Source organism: Anolis sagrei, chromosome 1 (assembly GCF_037176765.1).
Source record: "Anolis sagrei isolate rAnoSag1 chromosome 1, rAnoSag1.mat, whole genome shotgun sequence".
Lineage (NCBI taxonomy): Eukaryota > Metazoa > Chordata > Lepidosauria > Squamata > Dactyloidae > Anolis > Anolis sagrei.
In genome coordinates this window covers 257460613-257487860 of record NC_090021.1, presented here as the reverse complement: position 1 = coordinate 257487860, position 27248 = coordinate 257460613, and the positions used below count along the sequence as shown (strand labels likewise).

Below are 27248 nucleotides of genomic sequence, written 5' to 3'. Positions count from 1 at the left end.
TGACCTGCACAACAAGGAGTGCCAACTGAGGGTTCAGCAATCTTCAAAGGACCATTATATCTGCAATAATATCATATCAAAGACATCTTCTTAAATATCAGTACTACTCTTTCAAAAACCAACAAGTAATGTTAGCAGACATGCATCAATACCATGGAATTTCTTTTCCACAACTCTTGCAACTCCTGTTCTTTGGCTGTAAGACTGAGATTTTCTTCTCCCACTCTGTGCTGACAAGTGACATTGGACTTTATCAAGTCTGCAGTAACTTTCTTTAGTTCCTTAGTAAAGAAACACACATGAATAGTTCAGCAAGGATGATCTAACCCCAAGCAAACCACAGTAATAAGATCTCTATAGGATCACCACAAGTTTAAAATGATTTGAAAGCACATAATGAAGTCAATACTATTTACCTTCCTCCAATTAATTCACATTTTAATAAAAATGTGAATGAAAATATTAGAGGCATTAAATATTGATTATTGTCATGCCAGACCTCCATAGATAGCTACTGCATCAGGCATGTAGCCAGGGGGGGGGGCTCGGGGGGCTTCAGCCCCCCCCCGAAATTCTCATGGTGGTTCGCGAAAAGGCCTTACTGGTGCATTATTTAAACTGTTATGTTTATTCATATCATGATCTGATCACCATACTCAATATATCCCATATGCATGGGGGTATTGGGGTAATGATACAAGAGGTTTGCTAGGCTAGACCCTCTTTCACTCAGACTCAGCCCCCCCCGAAACTCAGCCCCCCCCCCGAAACCCCCCCTGAAAATTTTTTTAGCCCCCCCCCCCCCGAAACGAAATCCTGGCTACGGGCCTGTACTGCATTAAAGAGTTGGAAGGTGAGGAGGGTAACCCATCACAGAAATAAAGAGAAGAGCTCTAATTTCTAAATATTCTAATTGATTAATCTCATAAAAGTTAAGGAATTGCATTAATTTAATATATCTGATGCCTCTATTTTTTTAATTACAAAGCATTAAGATCATTTATTTTAAATATTATACATTTTGTATATGTTGTCCTTCTGTCTAATTTCTTTTAAACACCTAATACAGCAAATAAGCAGTACATGCTTTGATCCTATGAAATTGCAATATATAGTCCATGGAGTTATAAATATTGTACCTTTTCCCTACCCCTCCCCTTTTTGTACGGGAAGCCTGTTTAATATCTCTCTCTCCTTGAGTGCTCTGACGTTTACTCTGACAAATAGCAAAGGTTATGAATGCTCTAGATAGTATCAAGAATTCTTCATGATGCCATAGCACTGAACCAAGAATTCAGAATGGTAATTTTATCTATGAGCAACTAAATTTGCTCTGTTTAACCTTTCTCTATAAAAGTGGAATTCCTCTTATCACAGCCCAATAGTTTAAATGTTCTGGACAAAATCATATAGCAGTAGAAAGTAGAATATTATCTGAGCTGCTGAACTTTATGTATACCAAGTTATATAAACACAGCTACCAACTGAATGAAAAGTCTTTTCTGAGCAAACAATAGTCTTTATCCAAAAAAAGGGAATCTGGACAGGGACACATGTTTCTGTTTGCATAATTCCTCTGCTGCTGATGCCAAGGGGTTTTTTGTATCCAACAATACAGGCTGACCTACTCACCTGGCATTTCTTTTTCCTATCCAAGGGGAAAGAATACATTTTTATGATAGCTTAGGAGAATTCCACTGTCTCTAGAGGAGTAGATTTGAACAAGATTTGTCTCTTGCTTTAAGGGGTAAAAAAGTAAGAACAAAGCTCCAAGTGAAAACATAGGTATATTCCCCAATGCCAGTTTCCCTCCATCAGCTCTACTCTGAGAGTGAAGAAGCTCCAAGAAAATTCCAAAATGCTTTAGATCTCTCTCTGAAATTAAGAGAAAGGATCCCATTCATAAATCACATTCAGAATTTCCTTAAGTAGTGGTCTCCAACAATTGTTTTCAATTTCAGCTCTTAATAAATTATTTATTTTATTAGTCTGAATTTTATTTTATTTGCGCAATTACATATGGAGGATTTCTAACAGGATTCCACAATTTTTTTAAAAAAATCATTCTATTAAATTGTATATTCTATTAAAATGCAAACAATAGTACACAGATAAAATGAAGTTATCCTTTTTACACAGCACTGGAATACCAAGTGATGTAGTCCACTTACTGCCAAAGTGAAGTTGCCAAAGAAATTAATAAATATGAACCCTAGTACCTGCATTAGTTCCTATTATTAAAATTCAAGCTGCTGGGTTGGCTTCAACTACAAATTCTTCAATAGTTTGAGCCCTACAAATCTATCTCGTACATCTTTCTATTATAACATTATCCAGATGGGCTTTCTTGCCTATATTATTCATATGTACACTTAAAGCAGCAAAAGACATGGAGAAAGATGTTCTTGATGGCTAGCACTATGTTACTATCCCTTGCATATCAAGAAGCCATCCCTGTTCATTTTAAAGCTTATATGGCTTTTGGAAGTCTCATAAGATTTTCCTATGTATTGGCTGGATTTATAATAATATAATAATAATTCTATTTTTTTACTCTCCTCTCCCCATGGCTGAAGGAGGGTCATAACACAGTCAAAATACACAAATACTATAAAAACTTTTTTTTACAAACACACATATTAAAATGCAGTCCCATAAAAGATACAAATCAAAACATTTCTATAAAATACATGTTAATCACACAGAACAGATTTTATTAGCTAGAACTTAGCAATTATATGATAATTTTATATTTCAGGATTTTATTGTAATATATCTATACTTGAGCATATCATATTTATTTTATTTTGTGTCCACAATTGCACTGGATTGCACCAACAGTGGCATAAACAACACTGAAAACATTTGAGCTCTGCTGTGCAACCATACAATACGAACTGAACTGGAAAGCAATGTGGTGCAAACCCAGTAAACACGTTATTTTTACAATGGATCTTTCCATAGTGCAATGAAACCTTGGGTTGCAAACCATATTAAGCAACTTGACCCTTGGGAAGATACATGATAGAAACTGAGATAAATAAATCCTGCTGAATGCTCTTCACACCTACCTCTCTCAGATCATCTATCTCAGACTCTTGTCTTTTGTTTATGGCTGTTAATCTCTTATTGAACTGACTTGCTTCCGTAACTGGGTTGATAAAAAAAGTTTTAAAAAACTAATATTAACTGACTGTGTCAATTCACATCAATTAAGTTAACTTGTCAGTTCTATATGTCTGATTTTAATTTTTTGTTTTTGTTTGGGTGGTGTTCTTGAAATTGAATCCAAGAGCAGATCTAAACAATCTCTCTGGAGCAGCAACCTTGCAGAAATGAATGAATGCATTAAAGAACTGAGTATATGATAGTATGACATGACTCAGTTATTATCTACGTACCTTGTGGAAGTTTTCACTCTTTTTGACTTTCCAGAGTTTGTTGTATTATAACTTGATCTGAAATCACTTCAGTTGGAATTGTTACCATGTGATGTACAGTACACAAGGTACTCAACACCATAGAGGTGTCATTTTTGTGACACCAAAGATGAGTATATTGATACTTGTTGATTGCTGGAGCACTCACCCCCTTTTTATGACTCATGTAAGTAAGAGCTAATAAGTGGATCTCAACCTGTGGGTCCACAGGTGTTTTGGCCTTCAACTCACAGAAATCTCAGCCAGTTTACCAGCTTGTAGGATTTCTGGGACTTGAAGGCCAAAACATCTGAGGACCCACAGGTTGAGAACTACTGACCCACTGCCTTCAGAAACTATGTGTAGTTGGATTAAATCCACCTGTGAGCATCTCTGGTACCACATCTTCTCAGATCAGATGCTCTAGTCTAACATCCTGTTTAGCAGATATGGCAGCATACACTGGATTTGAAATATTGTAATTGCTGGGGATTCACATGTACAGTTGTTCACCTCAGTCAGAACATGGGCCCAGAAACTTACCTGGCAGTGTCTAGATCTAGCCTGGCAACACCTAGATTAAAGCATTTCCAAGGCAGTGGAGATCAGAATGCTGGTAAACAATAGTTGCAGTACAATCCTTGTCACAGAGTGCCTTGGGATAAGCAGTTGTGGCACAGTATTGAGATTCTGGGTACATCAAATGGTAACAATGCCAATTAAATCAATTTCAGTTCCATGTCATAACACAACAGAATGTGGAACAACAGTTCATGCATTTCACATACGATAGGCAGATTTTAGAAAGCATAGGCATCCATCCCACATATTTTCTATATATTCAGCATAAAATTAGCCACAGATATTGTCATGCTGAACAAAAACTGTTTGGAAAGATCAAAACTCTAAGAAATATTCAGACATGAGTAATCACAAAATTAAAATCAGAAGTTTGTAAAGTGGAAGCCTTTTCTTGTTCAGTGTGTCACCTTCCAAATGACTTTTTCAGAGGCAGTTCAGAATGTACAAGTGATAAACCTAGTTATTATCAGTGTTACTGCTGTATAAAATGAACTTCCTCTGCAATAAATGTTTAATGCAGTAAATACACAGAATACATTATGTTCTTGTTGAGGAGAACCAAAGCAGCCTCCTAGATTATGTAATTCCAAGAGCTGCAAGTTTCAAGTATGCTACTGCATTTTTGTTTACTCTGTTACTTCCTTTTCTGTTGCCAAATCTAGAATATCAATGAAAGATGAGATTTCACCATTTGTCTTCTAATGTTCTCCAGTCCTTTGAGTTCTGCTGTATTTCCCATCACCCATTAATAAAAATTGCAATATTTCCTATATTTATCAGATAATTACCATTCTGTTCTAATCTCTCATGATTGCTTTTTATTATTCCAAATTGACCTGTGATAACTGCATGGCATTTTTCAAATTCATTCAGACTCTTCTGATGGTCTTCTTTTGCTAACATGTGCAACTGCAGCTTTTGTTCCTAAAGAAAACCAAATCAAAGTGACAGGTTTGGAGCACAGTACAATATGTAAAATGTCACTTATATGTGTATATAAGGTTATAGGCATACTTACTTTGGAGTAATACACATAGGACTGTGTGTCTGTCCCAATGAGAATAGCAATAATCTCCCAAAAACAATTGATCAAACCTCACAGTAATGTAGGGAAAAAGGCACTGCAGAGGAGTGCAACACACATGTTGCCATGCCACTCCCTTGATCTAGAACAATTTCATTGTTAACAGGATCAAGTTACTGAAAAATGCAAACAATCAGTATTAGCACATATTGTTTGTCTTGAAGAGGCCATTAACTGGGTCACTTAGTAGGTTCATCTATAAAACCTGGACAAAAGACCTGCTAGATCATTCCAGCATCCTGCTTCAATAGCCGATGCCCAGATGCCTCTAGAATAGTGGTTCCCAAGCTGTGGGTCTCCAGGTGTTTTGGCCTACAATTCCTAGAAATCTCAGCCAGTTTACCAGCTATTAGGATTTCTGGGAGGCCAAAACATCTGAGGACCCGAAGGTTGAGAACCACTGCTCTAGAACAGGGGATGAGTGAAGTGGGGCTCTGGCATTTCATGCAGACCCCACAATCGTGTTTCTGTAGCCCTGGACTCCTCCAAAACCCCAAGTCAGTCTTTCTTTGGCAAAAAAAGGTGACATACTGCTTTAGGAAGCATTCTAGTGCAATAACCTTTAAAATGGGTTGCAAGACCTCTATTTTACATCAAAAAATACCCACAAATTAGGTCAAACCACAAGCAGTAAAAGAAAATGTAATTTGTTTGGAAGACATTTTATTACCCCAGTCCAAATACTAGCATGTCTCAAGGTACTAAAATATGTGTGTGATACAAGAAGACATTAGAAGGTGTGACATAGTTTAAGTTTCCACCAGGATTCTTCCATCATTACTTGGGGGTGAAGACTGTGCCTTTTCCTAATTTCTTTCTTGGATATTTAACAGAAGCTGAGGGCTTGCATAAGCAATAGTCCCTTTGGCTAGTCGTTGGATGCAGGGATGCACTTAGGCATGTTCCAATGTCTTTGTGCAGCAAGAGCAAAGGAAGCAGTCTCCATCCCCAGCATAAAGCTGATCCATCTTCCCTGGCTGCATGGAGGTAACTGGAGCATGCCTAGGTTCACTTTGAAATGGATCAGTGTCTAAAAAGTTGGAGCTAAGCCCACAAACACTCTGGTTGCCATTAGGTACCCAGAACAAGAAGTGCTTCACAACGAGGTACAGGACAGGTCCTTATTCAACATCCCAAAAATGCATATGTAAATCTAAACCACAATTCTAACCAGAGTCTATTTCTCACAGATGTTGTTTGAAAAATGTAAATTCAATAATTTTCAACAAGAGGGGCCATAAAACATTCCTATGACTGTTCTGCAGAGAAGAACTGTATGTATTTACATTTCTATAAAATTTTAAGAAAGAGAAATGTCATGGCCTGTTTGTGTCATGCCCAGTTATTTCAAAGGACAGGAACTTCTAAGCACAAGAACAAAAGATAAGTAGGAATAGCAGAGAGCCAAGGGAATAACAGGACAATAAATACAAGGAAATAGTTTTGAGGTCATGCTGACCACAGCTTTACTGAATAATTAACCCAATGATATTAGTAAATTTAAACTCATAAGTCATACTTGAATTGTGGTACCATTACCTACTTAGGAATGGGAATGTGTGATCTATTACTTTGTCTGTACGATGGCTCACATTATAATGGTACGTTAAGGCATAATATTGCTAAATATTATGGTAGCTCAATCTGTGTTTTGATCATTAGTATTCATTCCTAAACTTTATACTTCCATTTAAAATATGGCTGGAATTCTGCATCAGCTTATATTCAACTATGTACTTAACTAAATAACGTCTCCTGGCCCAACTCTGTCAAACCAGATGGAAACATAATTCATTTATGCTCCGATTGTTGGCAAAATGGGCCTCCTTCACCACATGCAGTTGGTGCCCAAGTTAATTTTTCCTCTTGCTTGTCATGAATAACCGATGTCTTATAGGGCAAAGGGAAGCACTGTTAACACCGCATAATCATCATGGCAATATTTGTATATATAATATAGATTACAAGCTAAAAATTTAATTTAGGCTGCAATCCCAGACAAACTGAGAGGGGGTAAATAGCATTAAATTCAATAAGCTTTACATCTGAGTAGACTGCAGAGGACTCTGCAGTTAAAAGTGAAATAAGGCAAAACAGATTTTATGCTGCCTTTGATCGTTAACTTGTAGCCTTATCTCCCAGGTCAAAGGACACATTATTCAATTTCAACATATTTTGTGTAAAATCACTGTACCGTTGAAGATGACTTTCAGTACAAATGTCATGGTACTTAAGGCTAAACCGGACTCTAGTTTTTGAGCTTCTTAATTAAAATCATTGCTTATAATGGTCTGACAATATTATCTTTATTCTTTCCAGTTGAGCAGCAGCAGAATTTTCACAGCTTTTAGTCAATCAAGCTTAGCAATGTTTCAACAGCTCTCTTTAATTTCCAACTCTTGTTTAAAGTGAGAAAACCGAACCAGCCCTCTTATTTTCTATCCAAGAAAAGGAATGTGCTTGTTTCCCTCTTTATTACTTTCTCAAAAAAACATTAAAATATTAAAATACCCAGGTAAAGTCAAATCTATAAAACTATGCAATGCATTTAAAATATTATCTTCCTCCTCCTCCTCTTCCTCCTAATTATTAATTTTACTTATATATCACCCTTTCCCCAAACGTGGAATTTAAAATAGTAACATACTGTAATTGAAAGATTATGATTTTTTAAAAAGCAACATTAAAACCAAATTAAACTTTGAAATGTATTAAAAACACACACTAAAAGATTTTGAAAACAAATGCCATTTAAATCAGTACTGAACTTACAGCCCTTGGTTTAAGAGTTATCAATTCTAAAAGCCTGTCTGAATAAAAAAAAAGTTATGCTTGCCAACTGAAGGACAGCAAGGAATGGGCTGTTCTAGCCTCTGAAGCATAGGGGCAGCCACTGAGAAGGCCTCTCTTGTATTCCACCTTTGAAAGAGGCAGGGACAAGAGAAGGCCTTCTCTACGGATCTGAGGGTCTGCCCAGGCACATATTAGGGCTGTAACTATAGCAACTGTAAACAGAGAAAATTAGACACTCCCAAGGCATATAGCTTATTTGCAAAAATATGTTATACTAACAAAGAAAGGGAAATGATACCATGCTGAATAAAAGACATCTAGCTTTTAAATAAAGACATCAAATATTTAGGTAATTTTGGCAAAACACCTGCCATTTTCAGTATTTACTAAAACAGACATCAGAATATATAATTTATTCATACTCTATAATAGCTGCAGTTCATATTTCTACAACAGTGTCAAATGCAAAGATATTTGGCTTAACTTCAAGCTCTGCTGCATGAACAGAAGATATGAGTTTGAGGAAGATTTCTTATGTGGGTGTAACCTTCCATATTCCATTCATTTAGCAGAAGCCTCTTTCATTCACAGAGAAAAAAGTTCCAAACCTATTTTGCTTTTAAAGCAGTTTCTTACCGTTTCATTAAGCCTCTTCTGTAAAGTATATTTTGAAACCTGAAACAAGGAAAATCAATATTCTATATGAACTTATAAGGAACAATGAACAGATGTAAAATCAGTTAACAATCTGGTGTGATTTTGCTATAATGGAATAGACCAATCTTATTATAGAAATGTTTCAGCCATGAGAGGATAGCATTTAGTATTTACAAGATACCTTTAAAACAAATTAAGTGTTACCTTCCTGCCTTTGCCTGCACACACTAGGATTAATTATTTGTAGTGAGGGATTAAAAAAAAGAATATGCTCCAAACTCCTTGCGGTTCTGTTCTGTATGCATAGGGATACACAATAGGGATTTCTTGTATATAAGAAGCCCAGATCTAATTTTCAGCTCCTGGGAGTTACTAAACATGCCACTGAGCCCAAAAATGAAGGAAGGGAGACCAAACCTGAAGAGGATTCTGGTCTATTTCTGTGCAGTATTACCTTCCACTGTCATTGTTCTCTTTTCTCCAAAAGACAATATAAGTGGTATTATATTGTAAGAGATTAATTTACCCCTTCATTAATCCCCTATTGTGCCTTTACCAGCATGTCTGCAAGAACACATAAAACTAGCAGTGCCAAACTTAAAAGCCAAGGCAGTAGGTCTGCTTATTATGTGAGCTACTTGAATGTGGTTTCATTTACATACAAAGAACTTCAAATACCATCAAATTGCTCTGGAGTATATAGTGCGATCCTATGGACAACATCTGCCAGAGTTTCAGTAGAAAACTTCTAATGTAATTGTAGCAGAAGTAGACTACAGAAACACACTGGAGGCCTAGAAAGAACATTTATCCAGGTATTTTCTATTCCTCCAGCACGATTCTATGATATGCTTTGGCAAGAAGCCCAAGACATCATTCATCTCAGGAAAAATAGATCTCCAAATTATACAAAAATTGTATTGCAAGAAGAGTCCTGGAATGTATCCCTTGTGTAATACATGGGCCTATCAGAAAGGTTGCATTCAAAAATAAGACTTTTCTATTCACTGCTTATTGTTTGTTACAATAAAGAACTGCTTGCTTCAGTACTGTCAACTGGATAGCCACAATATTAAGGCAAGTGTGGTCAACCTGTATCCCTTCAGGTACTGTGAACTCTAAATTCCACTGGCCCCAATTATCACGTATAATAACAAATTATTTTTGTAGTCCAACTACCTCTGAGAGGACACCTGCTTTAAGACTAAAATGTGATAAATTGTCATTGACACCCAGTTCTAAGGATTGTTAGCTGTTGTTGTACAAGCAGAAACTTGTTATGAAATGTAAGCTCTCTTTCACAGCATGACAAGCTGCTTTCTCCTTATGACTTTTTAACAAATTGTCTACTGAGCACCATTGTACAAATATGCCTCAGCCTCTGTATGAAAGAGCAAGATTATCCTGTCTTTTCTTAGGAAGCAACACAATGTGCTACCTCCCACTACTATGTGTGCCCCCCTTCATCACCATCCACTTTGAAAACAATATATATTTTAGCACTTATGTATTACTAAAGGAAATACAGTGTTAACATGTGTGAACAATGCTGCAAAAATTAGGGTCCACTCCCAAAATCAAAGCATACTGAGAAACTCCCAAATCAGTGGAGAAGATTATAATGAAAGGAAGCTAAATCTACAATAGTTTAGTTTACAAATATTTTTTCTTGCAAACAGTAATCTATTGTACCCATATGTGTAGTGTACAATCAAAAGAATTAATGCACAGAAAAGTGCAGCTCTTCTTTGAGTCAGAACCATTCAATTTATGATCTGCCTGTTCAGAAGAAAGGGCTTGTAAGGACCCAGCCGTAATTCCAATTACTCAGCCCAACAGCTGCCCAGGGTTTCATCCCATTAGTACCACACCTACCTGTAACATAAGGAATTGAAATTGTATTGCTGTCCCACCCCAAATTAGAAATCACCTTCTTCTTTTCCTCTTTCCCCTTCTCTTTCTCCGTTTTCTCCATGATGAATTGCCAGCTGCTGCCTTCCTGGACAAACAGCTTCCCAGAAGAGGCCCACTGGAGAAATTGTTTGCTTGGATGTCAGAATGATGCACCCAGCCTTGTCTGCCCTCATCAATGAGAAGGAGATAGTCCAATAGATTCTGGACAACTTGTCCAGAGTTCAAGCAATTTCCCCAGCTGAAAAGCTGTTTGTTCGGATAGGCAGTGGACGAAGCAGACCTGAATAAAAAGGAAGGATCAGAGACCCTACTCTGCTCCACCATTTCCCAGCACAAAAATAAGGAGTGTTTTAATGTCAACAAGCATGCAACCCAACAAGTACCAGTGGACATATTAAAAATGGGCAATATTTATTACCCAGAAACCTTTCTTTTCCTTGGAGCCATACATTGTGCACACATAGCAAAACACAGCAACAAACCAGATTATCCTGGAAACTCCAGAAGAAGAAGTGATCCTTGTATATCACATTAAGGCCTAAGGTCCTTATCAGATGCAGTGAGAGAAGTATCTTCTGCCCACCCATCACATGACACAAGGTTACTACAGGCGGGATTTCCATGGGGCTCTGTGCCAGCAGTGGAGTGCAAAGGAGTCAGGTGTACAACTGACTCTTCATGGAGAAAAGACAGAGGGGATGAACAGGAAGCGGAGGACAGAAGGGAAACGTGGGAAGGGAGAGGACGGAGCCCGACAGTCGGGAACAGAACGTGATGGTTCCCTCCGCTACCCCACAATTTTTCCTGCTGTCCCCCACTTTACCCTGGCCATATGATAAGGTCCTAAGAGAAGCATTTTTACTGTTAAAGAGGTTGTGAGTCAGGTGTCAGGATAAAGGCAGCTACCAGGTGATTGTGAGTTCTGTTGTCTGTGTAGACAGATCCAGAATCTCATGTTTTTTCCCCTAACATTAGGCTGCTGCCCTGCTGTTAGATACATGTGTAGAATGTGCAACTGCCAGTAGTACAAGGAAGCTAACTAAAATATCTGAACTGTCTCTCTGAGTGCCTTTGTTGTTCTGAGTTTAAATCAAATTCCTTCAATGGATGATTCTTCTCAAAGTTTATCTTAGTTAAGAAAAGCAAGGGAGCATTTATTACTTTCCATCCATGTATCATGTTCAGCCAACCCTGAAGTACACTATATATCACTTGTGCGTTGTCATGAACTGAGCAAGGCATAACAAATCCTTTCAGCCTTTGCACAGAAGGTCAGCAATGTGAAGAAATTTGCTTTTACAATAATCACAGCATTAACTTGATTATTAAACAGAGAATGACATCAAAATAACAAAGCTATTTATAAAGTTAATGAGCACAAAGTAATAAGAACAATATTAATGACAGATAACATTTCCTATTGTTACTGTGTGAAAATAAATAACACAGTTAAACAATTTGGGTATCCTGAGGAACAGCTAAACAACATAAGGAAAATGCTCATTATTCTGGTTAAGGTTACACATTTACAAATATACGCTTAAGTGATTAATAATGGAACAAATTTTAGTATGATTTCATATAATTTAAGAACATTGTTTCATCATTGTATTTCCCTATTCTGCTCTAATATTTTATTTGGTTTCCTTTCTAAAATAATCATATTAGCAAACTAGCCCTATTTAAAAATAAATAAACAACTCCAGGAAATAATTTCAACAAAAGCAGCCCTATGGAATTTAATAAAATTATGTTGAAGTAAATGATTTAGCAAGAAAAAAAGTATTATGTGAAGTTTTGTTCTTGCTAATAAGGGAAAGATCTAAATATCCTAAAAGCACCAGATCTCATTTGATTTTAGAAACTAAGAAGTTTGTACTTTGGATGGGGGACTGCCAAAAAATGTTACGTATTGTAAGCTATATTTCCAAGGGAGAGACCTGCAAAACCATCTCTGAGCACTCCTTATTTAAGAAACCCCTATCTGTGCCATTGTTTCCTCACAGACTGAGCCCTCCCAGGGGCATCTCTGCAGCTGCCCTTTCTCCTGCCCAGGGAATCCCCACCTGCAGGTGGGAATCCTCAGTCAATCCCAACTCAGATCCTGGCTGGCCCTTTTCTTAACCAATCAGGGAATGGAGCAGGAGGTTTGAATGGCTGTCAGAACTGTATAACATGTCTTGCATTTCTCTGTATGTTTATGCTTGTCCCTTGTGAAACAAATTGCCTCTATTTGCATCCTTTTTGGCCGAATTGTATTAAACCTCTTTGACGTTACTTTCAACCTGGTGAGTGTGTTTCTCTGTCCTGGCCTGCTTGGTTTAGCATATGCTCTCCAGACGACAGGCTCTTTAACCCCAGTCCTAGCTGAACCATTACATAGGGATAGCAAAATAATAAACGAAATGTTTCAAAAATAAGTAAGAAAGAATAAAGACAATGTAACAAGCAATGGGAAAATATGTAAGACAAGTTAAGTGAATGCAAAGGTATCTATAACATCTAATACATTCACAGCTCTACTAGATTATTTTGAAACCAAGAGCTGTGGAGAAATGTTAGAAGGACAGGATTGCACACAAAATGTTTTCAAAAGAAAACACAAAACATGTACATCTACTATTCTTGAGGTACACAGGCTAAGGAGTTATGGCTATATAGTGAGATTATCACATTTACTGATGGCCACATATTATTTAAGGTGGTTGGAAGAGAAAAAGATTATAAAGCACTCCAAAAACCTTTCTCTAAACTTGTGAAATTGACTTTAAAATGGTAAATAAAATTTCAGTAAAACCAAATATGATATACACAGATAGGGTCAGAGCTGGCATTGACTGCCCAAAGGTTCTCTAGGGATTATGGTTGATATATCTTTGAAACTGATACCCAGTGTGTGAAGACTATATTTTTAAAAGGAACATTCCAAGATGAGCATAAGTAGAAAAAGAAACAGAAGTAACATCATGGATTTGTATATGAGACACAACCATAACTAAATACTGTGTACAGTTTTGGTCACTGAACTTAGAAAGCATGTTGTAGAGATGGAAAAACAGTGTAACCAAAATGATCAGTAGACTGATCTGCAAACTATCATTTCTAGAGCATTTATCCCCCCCCCCCCCCCCCGTCCTTGCTTAATCTTAAGGGGACTGAAACATTTCTGCTCACCTTGTTCCAGCACCGTTCTGATAAGCTGTCTCCTACTGTTTTAGGGATGTCTGGAATTTTCTTTAGATAAACTAATTACAGTACACATAAATTCCAAAAACTATAATTATTAACTATTGGAATTAATTATGAAGAGCAAATAGAATAAATAGAATGTCTTAATGAACAGAAGTGAACTAGTCTCTTCTCACCAACAAAAGTGAAAATTCCCTACTTTTGCTTTCTGCATTGTGATTGACAGCAATTTCTGAATATGCAAGAAGGATATCATCATGTCCTGGTGGTGAGGGATAGCACACTGAACTAAATAAATTGGTTTACACAAGCTAAGAGAAATAAGCCTCTCTGTCTGTACAATTAGCACAAATGAGGAATAAACTAAACAACTGAAATGCAGTAAGTGGTACAGTATAGCAGTTGTAGTGACATTAGACTCTTGAAAAATGCACTGGGTGACCATGGGCTTTTAACTGCCCATTTCACAAGATTTTCTATATGTGTGCAGAAATAAATAGCTTGAACTTTTAGGAAGAAGACCAGAATAAAAACCAGACAAAGACATTATGAGTCTAATGTGGCAGTAACAACAACAATAACAATGTCACATAAGTAAAGCTGACTTTGTCACTCGCTTGTTTGGGGAAAAAAAGTAGGGATTGTACTAGCAGTGCCTTCACTAGCTAATTGCTATTAGGCAGGAATCCTGTTTATTTTTTTGGTGAGCACCCACCATTCAATTTCCTGCAATACATTCTATTGGATCAGGGCCTAAATGCACCAAATATGAATGCATTTAAAAACTGAATACCTGTAATTTTTTTAAAGTTTCCTTCAGTCCTTCCATTTCTTTTTCTTTGGCCTCCTCAGCAAGCAGATGTTTACCCTACAAAAAATCAAGATCCTTTATTAAGAAATAGAACATTTCTCAACACATCCTCATTTGATATCTTTAGGAATATAATAATCTCCAAAAAGTGTGACACGTTTATTTTGCTGTGAATATACAAACTTAGAAAGTGATGTGAGCATTTTCACCTTGCATTCTAAGTTTGTTTACTCACAGCAAAATAAATATGTCACATTTTTCTATAGATTATTATGTTCCCAACAATAAATATCTCACCATTAAAATGTTATGATTCCACTGTAATTGCCCTGGCTATGTCCTATACTCTCCTGGAGTTTGTAGTTTGATGAGACTGAAGAGCTGTCTGTCTGAGAATTTTGAAAACCATTGTTCAACTCCAAATCCCAGAGTTCCACAGGAGGGAAACTCCCATTAAAACTGGTTATTAAACTAGAATCATGGTTATATTAAAACTTCTGTTGGCTGCACTGACTTATCAGTGGCTTCTGTATGAGGTTGCTGCCTCCCCAGTCACTGCTATACAGCTTTGAAAGTGTTAACTCAGTTTATTTGAGTCTACAGTGAAGAAAAAATGGTTGTCTCTCCACAAAGAGCAGTGTGCAGTGATTCATTCAACCAGAGTTTCTCAAACTGTGCTCTCCCAGATGTTTTGGACTTTTGCACTCACAGTTCCTAACAGCTGGTAAGTTAGCTGGAATTTCTGGGAGCTGAAGTCCCAAATAACTGGAGGGGCACCATTTGAGAAACACTGCATTCAACAGTGGTCATTAAAATGAGATGCTCACTGAAGAACTGAAGCCTAAAATTCAGACAAAATGAAGAGGACTGCTATCCAAGGGTATTGTGCTGTTGCATGACAATGCATGTCTGCACACCACTGCCTATACTGTTGACTCTCTCCAAAAACCTAGTTCTGAAGTGTTAAAAGCATCCTCCCTACAGTCCTGATCTAGTCTCATTGGACCATCACCTTTTGGTCCCCTGAAAGAAGCCTATGAGGATGAAGATTTATGTTTGATGAAGAGGTAAAGTCAATGGTGCATTCGTGGCTCACAGCTCTGTCTAAAACATTTTAAATAAGGGAATACAAAAGCTTGTCGACAGATGGACAGAAGTGTATTGAAAAGCAGGGAGATTATGTCAAAAATGATGTATTTGTTTTTTCTTGAAAGTTGATTAAATTATACAGCAAGAAAGCAGATAATTTTGAGTCACCCTCATAGTTTTTCAACTTACTGTCCTACAGAGCAGAAAACCGAATATAAACCTTTTTTCCCACACAATTAAAATACTGTTAGAGTGTCTTCAGTGTAACATGAGATAGAAATGTACTCCTGACATGAGACAACTTGTGCCTTTGCTTCTCAGCCAACAGGTTGCAAGATCAAAATATATATTTTGTGAGATTTAGTTTTACATATTTGGCCTTTTCAGATAAGCAACTTATATTTCTCCCATTGCATCATCTTTTAATCAATGTTTTAATCAGTATTAATCCTTTTCCTGGCTAGAATCTAGAACTCTTGCATATGAGCAAAGAAGTTATAATGCCTCAGTCAAATTTCAAAGTTTGGTGAGGCCTTTATATTATTTGTTCAATTGTTACCTTAAAGCAATGGTTCTCAACCTGTGGGTCCCCAGATGATTTGGCCCAGAATTCCCAGAAATCCCAGTCAGTTTACCAGCTGTTAGGATTTCTGGGAGTTGAGGGCCAAAACAATTGGGGGACCCACAGGTTGAGAACCACTGCCTTAAAGGAATAACCACACACACACTTGAAATGACATCAGACTCTACACAAAGCACCCCATATCTCCATTACTGGTTGAGTACGCATTTACTGAATGAATTAATCACACATAATTTATTCTTTACCTTTTCTTCTTCCATAGCAAGCATTCTCACCTGAATCTTTAATACCACATGAAAGAAATAAATGTAAACATCATGATCAAATAATTAAAACAACACAGAATGTAATTATTATAAACCAAATGTCAAGGCACTTGCACAATGCATTGGGTTGAACTAACTATAAAGGAAATTCCTCTCCAAAATAGAAACTGGTTCCTCCTCTGCTTTCTAAAACAGCTGCAGGAGAAAGGAAATACTGTGGCTTAAAACTATTAGTTTTGCCCTTCCTCTCCCTGTTATTATGGAAGAGAAGGGAAAATAAAACTTCCATTTGGCTTATAGGCAATCAGAATAGAAATGGGAGGCATTGTTCAGAGGGATAGATTCAGTTTCTCCAGCACAAACACGTTTAATGCACACGTGTGCTTTGTCCATTTTCACATAAGAAACTTGAATATAGTCCTCCTAAATGCAACATTTTTAAAATATTTTTTTCTAATTTATATATTTTTGTATTATTATTTCCATTAATTTACACTTATGCCTTCATAATTGTATTCTTTATTATGTCCTAGTTTGGAAAAAAGGAGGGATATAAATAATGACTAGAATCCTCTATCAGCTTAAATTTAGCGAAGTACTTGAGAAATGCCCTCAATAGAACACATTTTTCCATTTTCTATCTAAAACATCTTGTCAAATAGAGGCAATAAATATTTCAAATGAAATGACATGTCACTATGTCTACAGTGTAAAAATACACTTGGAAACAAAATCTGTTAAACCTATCTGAATAATATTTATTGGGGGGAAACCATCAGAGTAACTTCAGAGTAATTGTACATTAGAATTGTACTAAGAAATCTAGATAACTTTTCTTACAGATATGAAGCATTGCGTAAAACTCTTACTTCTCTACCTCTTTTCTCCAGATCTGTTTGCATAAAGTGATTAATGGTATTCAAAAGTCACACATACCTGTTGGCTATAAATGAAGACATGACACTCCTCCTTTCATATGTGTGTCCATGAACTTTTTAAAAAGTTATTTTCTTCAGAGGTAGTTCATTGGTATACCATACACACACATACATACCAACAATGCAACCGATGTGACATTGTGTCAATGTTAATATCTTATTGTTTAATGTGAGCGTCTGGATCCGCTTCCTCTCCAGTATGGGCATATTCATCACCTTATTTTAAAAAGAGCAAAAATGCCAGTCCCTACAGCAGGGTTATCTGGACCTGAAAATTACATTCAATTCATATTTTTGCAGAGTTAAATCCCAAAACAAACTCAAAGTAATTTTCTGTCAAGTAATTTAGTACAAGATTGCAGCCTAAAGCTAGAGGGGGGGGGGGGGATGCTTCTGAGTTTGAATGAGAATATTGCCTTCTCAAAAATGTACCTGCACATTGATTATACTGCTGATAAAAATGTCATACTACCTGTTTTTTAATAGCTGTCATGGCTTCTGTGTGCTGTTTGTTTAATGCTTCTTTCTGTTGTTGAAGAGCTTCCTATTTGTCAACAATAATTCACATTAAGCTATGTCAAAACTAATTCCTACATGTGACGTTTTTCACTGCACTGCCAAGCATAGTTTTTCATTGATACATTAAGAAAATATTTCAGTTTAAAGCTCTTTAACCCCTAATTTATAACTAATAATTACAGACAAGATAATAATAGCAGTATCTTGAAATAAAAGAACATATGCACTAGATTATTAGTGCAAAGAGTAGTATATGGTTTTCTGTAAAACCATAACTATGCAATTTAGGAACTTGATTCATGTTAGCAATTTGATTCATGTAGGAACCAATGATACTGCAAGGCATACGTTTCAAAAGATCACAAATGATTTTCGAGCTCTAGGAGCAATGCTAAAAGAATGTAATGTACAGGTGGTCTTTTCATCCCTCCTCCCTGTTGTAAGACACGGACCCACAAGAGCCAGAAAAATAGTACAGGTCAATGACTGGCTTAGAAAATGGTGTCAGGAGGAACGCTTTGGCTTCCTCGACCATGGCCTGCTATTCCAGGAGGATGGCCTACTGGCAAGGGATGGGGTGCATCTCACACAAGTAGGAAAACACCTTTTTGCTCACAGACTCGCAAACCTCATTAGACGCACTTTAAACTAGGTCCACCGGGGGAGGGGGACAACAGCCTTGCGAACACTACTTTACCCATAATGTCTGGGAATCGCCAGAAGGCTAAACGGAGGGCTGCACAAACACAACAAGGACCAAGTACCAAAAGCACAATAATCCCAATTAAACAGCTCAAGGGAAGATCCCAGGGGCTCACATGTCTTTACACTAATGCACAGAGCATGGGAAATAAACAAGATGAACTCCAACTTCTAGCACTACACCACAAATATGATATCATAGCCATCACTGAAACCTGGTGGGATGACTCCTATCGCTGGAATGTAGATATCGAGGGGTATAACCTCTTTCACAGAAACCGAACAAAGGGGAGAGGAGGCGGAGTAGCCTTATATGTCAAAAACTCTTATGCGGCAGAAGAAATTCAAGACAGCAATCTGGGAAACCAGCTTGAAATCATCTGGATAAGAATCAAGGGAACTGGGACTCAAAAAGATGTCGCTGTAGGCATCTACTACAGACCCCCAAGCCAGGAGGAAGATCTTGATGAAGTCTTCTGCCAACAGTTGACCAAACAGGCACAGAAAAGAGATGTAGTAGTCATGGGCGATTTCAACTATCCCGATATTTGCTGGAAAACAAACTCGGCCAAGAGTACAAGGTCCAACAAATTCCTCGCTTGCCTTGCAGACAATTTCATGGTCCAAAAGGTAGAAGAGGCAACAAGGGGATTGGCTACTCTTGATCTCATCCTAACAAATGCGGAGGACCTGATCGATGCGGTCGAAGTGGTAGGATCCTTAGGGGCAAGTGACCATGTGCTCCTGCAATTTGAGGTACAAAGGAAGGCCGAAACTAAGACACGTCAAACCCGCATTTTGGACTTTAGGAGAGCTGACTTCCAAAAAATGAAGGAAACACTGAGCAGCATTCAGTGGACACAGATACTAAAAGACAAGGGAGCTACGGATGGATGGGAATTTCTCAAGAGTGAAATACTCAAGGCGCAATTGCAAACCGTGCCAACAAAAAGAAAAAATAGGACAAGTGCAAAGAAGCCAGAATGGATGTCCAAAGAACTTCTAACTGTGCTAAGACACAAAAGAGACATGCACAAGAAGTGGAAAAAGGGAGAAATCACCAAAGAAGAATTCAAACAAATAGCCAACACCCAGGCATGTAGCCAGGGGGGGGGGCTCGGGGGGCTTCAGCCCCCCCCCCCCCCCGAAATTTTCATGGTGGTTCGCGAAAAGGCCTTATTGGTGCATTATTTAAACTGTTATGTTTATTCATATCATGATCTGATCACCATACTCAATATATCCCATATGCATGGGGGTATTGGGGTAATGATACAAAAGGTTTGCTAGGCTAGACCCTCTTTCACTCAGATTCAGCCCCCCCCCCAAAACTCAGCCCCCCCCCGAAACCCCCCCTGAAAAATTTTTTAGCCCCCCCCCCCCCCCCCCCGAAACAAAATCCTGGCTACGGGCCTGCCAACACCTGTAGGGAAAAGGTCCGCAAAGCTAAAGCAAAAAACGAGCTCAGACTTGCCAGGGACATTAAAAACAATAAAAAGGGCTTCTATTCTTATGTCAGTAGAAAAAGGAAAAACAAGGAGGCGATAGGACCTCTTCGAGGAGAAGATGGGGCAATGCTGACAGGGGACAGGGAAAAGGCAGAACTACTTAATGCCTTCTTTGCCTCGGTCTTCTCACAAAAAGAGAGTCTTCAACCTCAGCAAGATGGAGTGGATGAGGGATTGGAGGACATCCAACCCCAAATTGGGAAAGAAGTCGTCCAGGAATACCTGGCCGCTCTTAATGAGTTCAAGTCCCCAGGGCCAGATCAACTACACCCCAGAGTATTGAAGGAACTAGCGGAAGTCATTTCGGAACCATTGGCAACCATCTTTGAGAGTTCTTGGAGAACGGGAGAAGTTCCAGCAGATTGGAGGAGGGCCAATGTGGTCCCAATCTTCAAGAAGGGAAAAAAGGACGACCCAAACAACTACCGTCCGGTCAGCCTCACGTCGATACCGGGCAAGATTCTGGAAAAGATTGTTAAGGAAGCGGTCTGCAAACACTTAGAAACAAATGCAGTCATCGCTAATAGTCAACATGGATTTATCAAAAACAAGTCATGCCAGACTAATCTGATCTCTTTCTTCGATAGAGCTACAAGCTGGGTAGATGCGGGGAATGCCGTGGATGTGGCGTACCTGGATTTCAGTAAGGCCTTCGACAAGGTCCCCCATGACCTTCTGGCAAGGAAACTAGTCCAATGTGGGCTAGGCAAAACTACGGTGAGGTGGATCTGTAATTGGTTAAGTGGACGAACACAGAGAGTGCTCACTAATGCTTCCTCTTCATCTTGGAAAGAAGTGACAAGTGGAGTGCCGCAGGGTTCCGTCCTGGGCCCGGTCCTGTTCAACATCTTTATTAATGACTTAGATGAAGGGCTAGAAGGCATGATCATCAAGTTTGCAGACGACACCAAATTGGGAGGGATAGCCAATAGTCCAGAGGACAGGAGCAGAATTCAAAACGATCTTGACAGATTAGAGAGATGGGCCAAAACTAACAAAATGAAGTTCAACAGTGACAAATGCAAGATACTCCACTTTGGCAGAAAAAATGAAATGCAAAGATACAGAATGGGGGACGCCTGGCTCGAGAGCAGTACGTGTGAAAAAGATCTTGGAGTCCTCGTGGACAACAAGTTAAACATGAGCCAACAATGTGATGTGGCGGCAAAAAACGCCAATGGGATTTTGGCCTGCATCAATAGGAGCATAGTGTCTAGATCTAAGGAAGTAATGCTACCCCTCTATTCTGCTTTGGTTAGACCACATCTGGAGTATTGTGTCCAATTCTGGGCACCACAATTCAAGAGAGATATTGACAAGCTGGAATGTGTCCAGAGGAGGGCGACTAAAATGATCAAGGGTCTGGAGAACAAGCCCTATGAGGAGCGGCTTAGGGAACTGGGCATGTTTAGCCTGAAGAAGAGAAGGCTGAGAGGAGATATGATAACCATGTATAAATATGTGAGAGGAAGCCACAGGGAGGAGGGAGCAAGCTTGTTTTCTGCTTCCTTGGAGACTAGGACGCGGAACAATGGCTTCAAACTACAAGAGAGGAGATTCCATCTGAACATTAGGAAGAACTTCCTGACTGTGAGAGCCGTTCAGCAGTGGAACTCTCTGCCCCGGAGTGTGGTGGAGGCTCCTTCTTTGGAAGCTTTTAAGCAGAGGCTGGATGGCCATTTGTCAGGGGTGATTTGAATGCAATATTCCTGCTTCTTGGCAGGGGGTTGGACTGGATGGCCCATGAGGTCTCTTCCAACTCTTTGATTCTATGATTCTATGAATTTCAATATGTAAATCTGACCAGAAATGTAAAAAATCATTTTTTTACTATTAGTATTAGTTCAAACAGTTAAATTACAAAAAGATACTACCTAATTATCAGTATCTTTTAAAAAGCTACCAACCTTTTGCCATTCAAGTTCCTGTTTTTCAACCACAAACTTGCTAATTTGTTCCCCATAATGAATCTCTGCATCCTGATTTCAAAAATAAACAGAAATTATTCACTATTTTATTTTATAAAATTAAGAATAACTAATGAACAAGATTAGGCAACTCTTTCTTTTTTCAAATACAAATCAATATACATACAACACGTCCATTGGATAAAAGAAAGGTGCATCATTTAGTTGTTAAATGGGTTAGACAGATAAAGTATATGAACAAGTATATTTCTTACTAAAATATTTCAGAAGATGACTAAAATAGAAACTGCCTGATTAATAACAATTCACCAATGAATAACTATACTTTTAGATTACACAAATCTTAATTCTGTCATGCTTATTCTTTCATCATATTCTTATTCTGTCTCATAAATGACAATTTGTCATCAACATCTATTTCTTTACTGAATATAAAACTCTTATTCAACAATTTAAAACACTAAAAAAATCCTATTGTAGCAAATATATACATCTGAAATAAAAGTAACAGTAGCACCTTCTTCCCGCTGTCGCCTTATCTCTACTCATCCTTCCAGAGCAGAATTTCATGGAGCATGGGGCCACAGCAAGAAAAAGGGATGTTGTGCCCTGGGATTTGTAGTTTGTTGATACACCTGCATATTTTGATAGAGAAGGCTAAAGACCTTGTCAAACTACAACTCCTGTGATTCCATAGCATTGGTCTATGACAGTTAAAGTAGTGTCAAGCTGTATTAATTCTTCAGTGTAGATCCTCCTGCTGCCAAAATGTATGGGGCTTCCAGGCAGGGGCGGCTCAACCCATTACGCAAAGTAAGCATTTGCAGTATAGTTTATTTTGCCCAGGGGTGCTCTTGAGGGAAAATAGACCTTGACATATGCGAGTTGTAGTTACTGGGATGTATAGTTCACCTACAATCAAAGAGCATTCTGAACTCCACCAATGATGGAATTGAACCAAATATGGCACACAGAACTCCCACGACGAACAGAAAAAATATATCAGTGATTGGTTGGGGGGGGGGGGGCGCCAAAATACTGTTTGCTTACCGTTGAAAATTACCTAGGGGCACCTCTGCTTCCAGGAGATGTCGTTCATAACTTTCAACTTAGCTAGCTACTCTTATCCAGAATGGAAAAGAATCATAATTTTCAAACTGGACTCAAAAATCAAGACAGTTGTTCCCAAATCTGATAGATTTAAAGTTAGTCCTTGATGTTCAGATTTTTATCAGGAAGAGTACTTTGAGTTCAATATCCTCTATAATCACTAGTAGTGGGTCTCTAAGGTTCTAGACAGTCTTGCCTGAACCTTTGCTTTTCCATATTGTCACAAAAATGCAAGAGCAATTGTTTATGATATTATAGTATTGTTTGCAGAATAGTACAAATGTTATATGACATAAAAGTAAAATAGATAAACAGCAAAATGTAAAAGCTCAATAAATATCTTTCTACACTCCCTAGGTGAATAATATTCTGTAACTACAACAAAATAGTTTCTTATAATTGTCTATAAACAGTGACTCTAGATACATCTCCTATTACTCCCCCATCAGGGACAAAGGCCAATTATTTTGATTACCCTATGACTTTTCACAGAAGGGGGAGTACACTTTTAAACAATTTATTTACAAATGCCGTTAAAATGTGCTACCAGCAGAACACACATTAATGAAAAGTAGAAACATGATACATTATGAATGAAACTCCTGTAGAAAACAATCAGTAAAGTGTTCTCATATCTTTTCTCCCACATGAAGAAAAGGAAGCCGAGGGTGATTTGGTGGAGAAAAATGGGCAAATAGGAAAAGGTTAAGCTTTTGCTTTTTCACTTTTGTTTTTGCACTCATGACTTCAGAGGCAGTTTTCATTTGGAAAAAAAAAAGAGAGCATTAAAGACAACTGCATAAACTGTAAACACAACAGGTTTTGGGTGTTGGTAGTGAAGGAAAGAAATTGTGAATGGCCTTGTATATAGTTTTAATTTTAAATATAATAGAGGTGGGAACCACTCAGCTTTGCCCATATTGTTTGACTGTCACTGCCATCATGTCTCATGCTGACTATTCCAACAACATCGAGAGGACCGTACCATTTTCACCATTGCAATGCTGCGTTATTTCTGGCATTGTAAAAATATAAACATTAACAAGAGAGCTAGAAAACAAGGAAGTCATGTATATCTGTTCATATCCTACCTCACATATTCAATTGATGAGCAGACAGAGCTATATAAATTAAAAGGTTATACAGTACACCCTTTGTATCTGCTGGGGTTTGGTTTCAGGACTTCTCACGGATAACAAAATCTGTGGATGCTTGTTCTATTATATTAGATTGCATAATAAAATGGTATCCTGAATATAAAACGGCCAAATCAAGAAGTTTTGTGTGTGTGTGGTTGAGGAGATATTTTCAGTGTTGGATCTGTGGATCCAGAATCTGTAGATATTGGGGGGAAGGGGCAACTGCATCAATAACTAAATATTTGATTGAAATAAACTGAGGCTGGTTCATGTTCTTGAATTTTTTTTTCCGAAGTGTTTGATAACTGTGTAATCTATAATCTAAAAGTTTGATGGACGAAAAGTGGCAGCTATGCAACATAATTTCAAAAAAGAGCTGGCCATTTAAAAAAATAAATACCAAACCAAAAAAGTAACAGCACTATGCTGTTACTTTAATGGAAAATATGAAGTTGTTCAAACTCTGTTTTTCAAACTGTCCTGCATCTTCCTAAAAAGATTTTTTTTTCTGTTCAATAAAAGCTGTATATAATCTTTAAAAAACAGCAAAAGACACAAAACCTTTAAAACTGTTTATATTTTATTAGTAGCCTTAGGACTACAAGGATTTAAGTGTTTGTACAAAAAAAAAACACCTGCAACCATAACAATAAACGAGGAGTCATTTGATGGTTTATTTACTTGTTATGACCTTTAGAAAGTGTCAAGCCTTTTGTAAAATGCTTGCTCCAGGCTTCAGTTTTACAAGATGGGCTGTGCATTGGTCAAGCCCCTCCTGATTTTTGACCCTGAACAGATTTAGGAACAGAGTATAACTGGCTCACATCCAAGCAGCCAAAACTCAGTACTTTTACTATCTTTTTCAAACTCATAATCCACCTCCTACGAAATTGCAAGACCAATTTCCTTCATGCTGTTCAATCAATGACTCTTGGACTTCAAGACTGCTTCATAATCGTTTAGGATGCCCTACATAAACCAGGCATTCAAGTAAAACTTGTTCAAACTTAGGAAATATTTCTAAAGTTTAAAGTTTGCACAGGGGAAGGGAATTCCTGTCCACAATCTGGTCGCTAATAATCCAAAGGGAAAAAAATGAAATGATACAGAGTAGAAAAGACCAGTTCACCAGTCCTGAACCTGAGAAAAATCATCCATGACAGTTTTTGTACATGAATAGTTCATGTTTGGTTTACTTGCAAGTGAGGTCTCCTTAGACCAGTTCTCAACAGGAATTTTGGCCTACAACTCCCAGAAATACCAGCTGGTTTACCATCTGTTAGGATTTCTGGGAGCTGAAGGCCAAAACATCTGGGGACCCACAGGTTGAGAACCACTGCCTTAGACTGAAGAATGACCTTAGAAGGAGGGATAATTGATAGAGGGGTGTACATTGGAGACTAGAAGATAAGCAGGAAGGGAGGTTGCAGGGATATCTCTCTTTGGGGGCTTCCACACAGCCATATAACCCAGAATATCAAAGGAGATGGAAGGTGGACAACTAAGATGACTGAAATGCTGGCACCCATTTTTGCAAAAGAAATTAACAAGACTGGAACAAGACAATAGGATCTGAATTGGTCATAACATATTCCCCAATCACACTTTTTAAACTGTTAGAGGTTGTGGTGTTAAAATGCCTATCTAGGTTATTTGAGAAATCGTGAAAAAGGAAACTACGTGCATGCGTGGTCTTAACATTCTGGAGAGATGTTTTTCAAGAAATACATAGCATTATTAGCCAACTGTTTCAATTTATTGTAGACTTAGCACTATTGAACATTTTAAACCTTTGATCCTTGGATGTTTTGAACTTCATCTCCCACAATTCATAACAGCTGGTAAACTGGCTGGGATTTCTGGTACACTTGGAGGACCAAAGCTTGAGAACCACCACAATAGATAGTTAATAGCATGGCAGTGGAAATCAGGAAATGCATTGAACATCACCTCATGTTATGCAAGGATACAGGACATAGCTCTATCAGAAAAGTCAACACAAGGAGCCAAAGAACTGAATGAGGACATGGACACAGACAACATTGCTGAAATATGGTTCACTTTAATTGTTATGTTAATCAATAGACCCAAGAAAACAAGACTGAATCATTAATTCATGTATATGGAATGATGAATATGGTTGAAACAGACATCAATTCTGGAGGCCTGAATAAATACAATAAACTGTATGAATGTGTTACAATGGTGTTAATTTCTATAATTTATTTCATAAATTATATTTCATATTCATGTTTTCTATAGAAGAAAAATGACCAAAAACATTGTATATTAAATGTCCTTTTCTAGTTCTCTAAAGCATTGTGTTAGGAAGCAGTACCTCTTTTTTCTCCATAGTCACCTAAATCTTGGGACCTAAAGTACAGTAACCCAACAGTAACTGTAGAACTCCCTTTTACTAGAAACTATTCTAATTCAGTAGAGCCTGAATATTTTCTTAGAGTTCTGTTAAATCCTCTTTAAAATGGCCTTCAAAAGCTATAAACATATTTAATCCACTCTAATATACTATATTATATTATTATTTATTTTGCTGAATGCATTGTACTGTATTTTGAAATAAAAATTCACTTACCCTTCTCATACGCAGTTCTTCTATTGCCTCCAGAAAACTTGTTTTAAAATCCAATCGCTGAATGGAAAGTAGTACTTCTGAAGAATTTTGTATGGTATAAGCAGGGGCTTCTTTGTTTAATCCATCATCCATGTTGGAAATTTTATCCTTAGAAATTGAACATATTATTTCATTTAAATATTAATTTAGATTACAAAAACATAATACAAACAAGACAGATTGCTACTCAGAAAAAAATCTCTATATTAAGGAGAACTGCAAGCATGGAGCCGCCCCTGCCTGTATGCAACTGTATCGGCTGCCACCAGACACTGCTAGAGGAAAGAATTCTCTCTGGCCCCATCTGCACTGCCATATATGCAGTCTCAAACTCCAATATATGGTCAGTGTAGACTCATATATTGGAGCCCCCAGTGGCACAGTA

The 27248-nt window shown here is 37.7% G+C and overlaps 1 protein-coding gene across 1 annotated transcript in view; it reads right to left on the bottom strand.

Annotated features, from left to right (window-relative positions):
* Positions 1–26956, bottom strand: part of CCDC73 (coiled-coil domain containing 73) — a 45249-nt gene extending 18293 nt beyond the window's left edge. The window contains exons 1-4 of the mRNA XM_067466864.1: positions 26825–26956; positions 4790–4925; positions 3072–3151; positions 153–281 (exon numbers count right to left, since the gene is read on the bottom strand). Of these exons, the coding sequence (XP_067322965.1) occupies positions 153–281; positions 3072–3151; positions 4790–4925; positions 26825–26956 (477 nt within the window). The remainder of the gene's footprint in view (positions 1–152; positions 282–3071; positions 3152–4789; positions 4926–26824) is intronic.
* Positions 26957–27248: the final 292 nt, after the last annotated feature.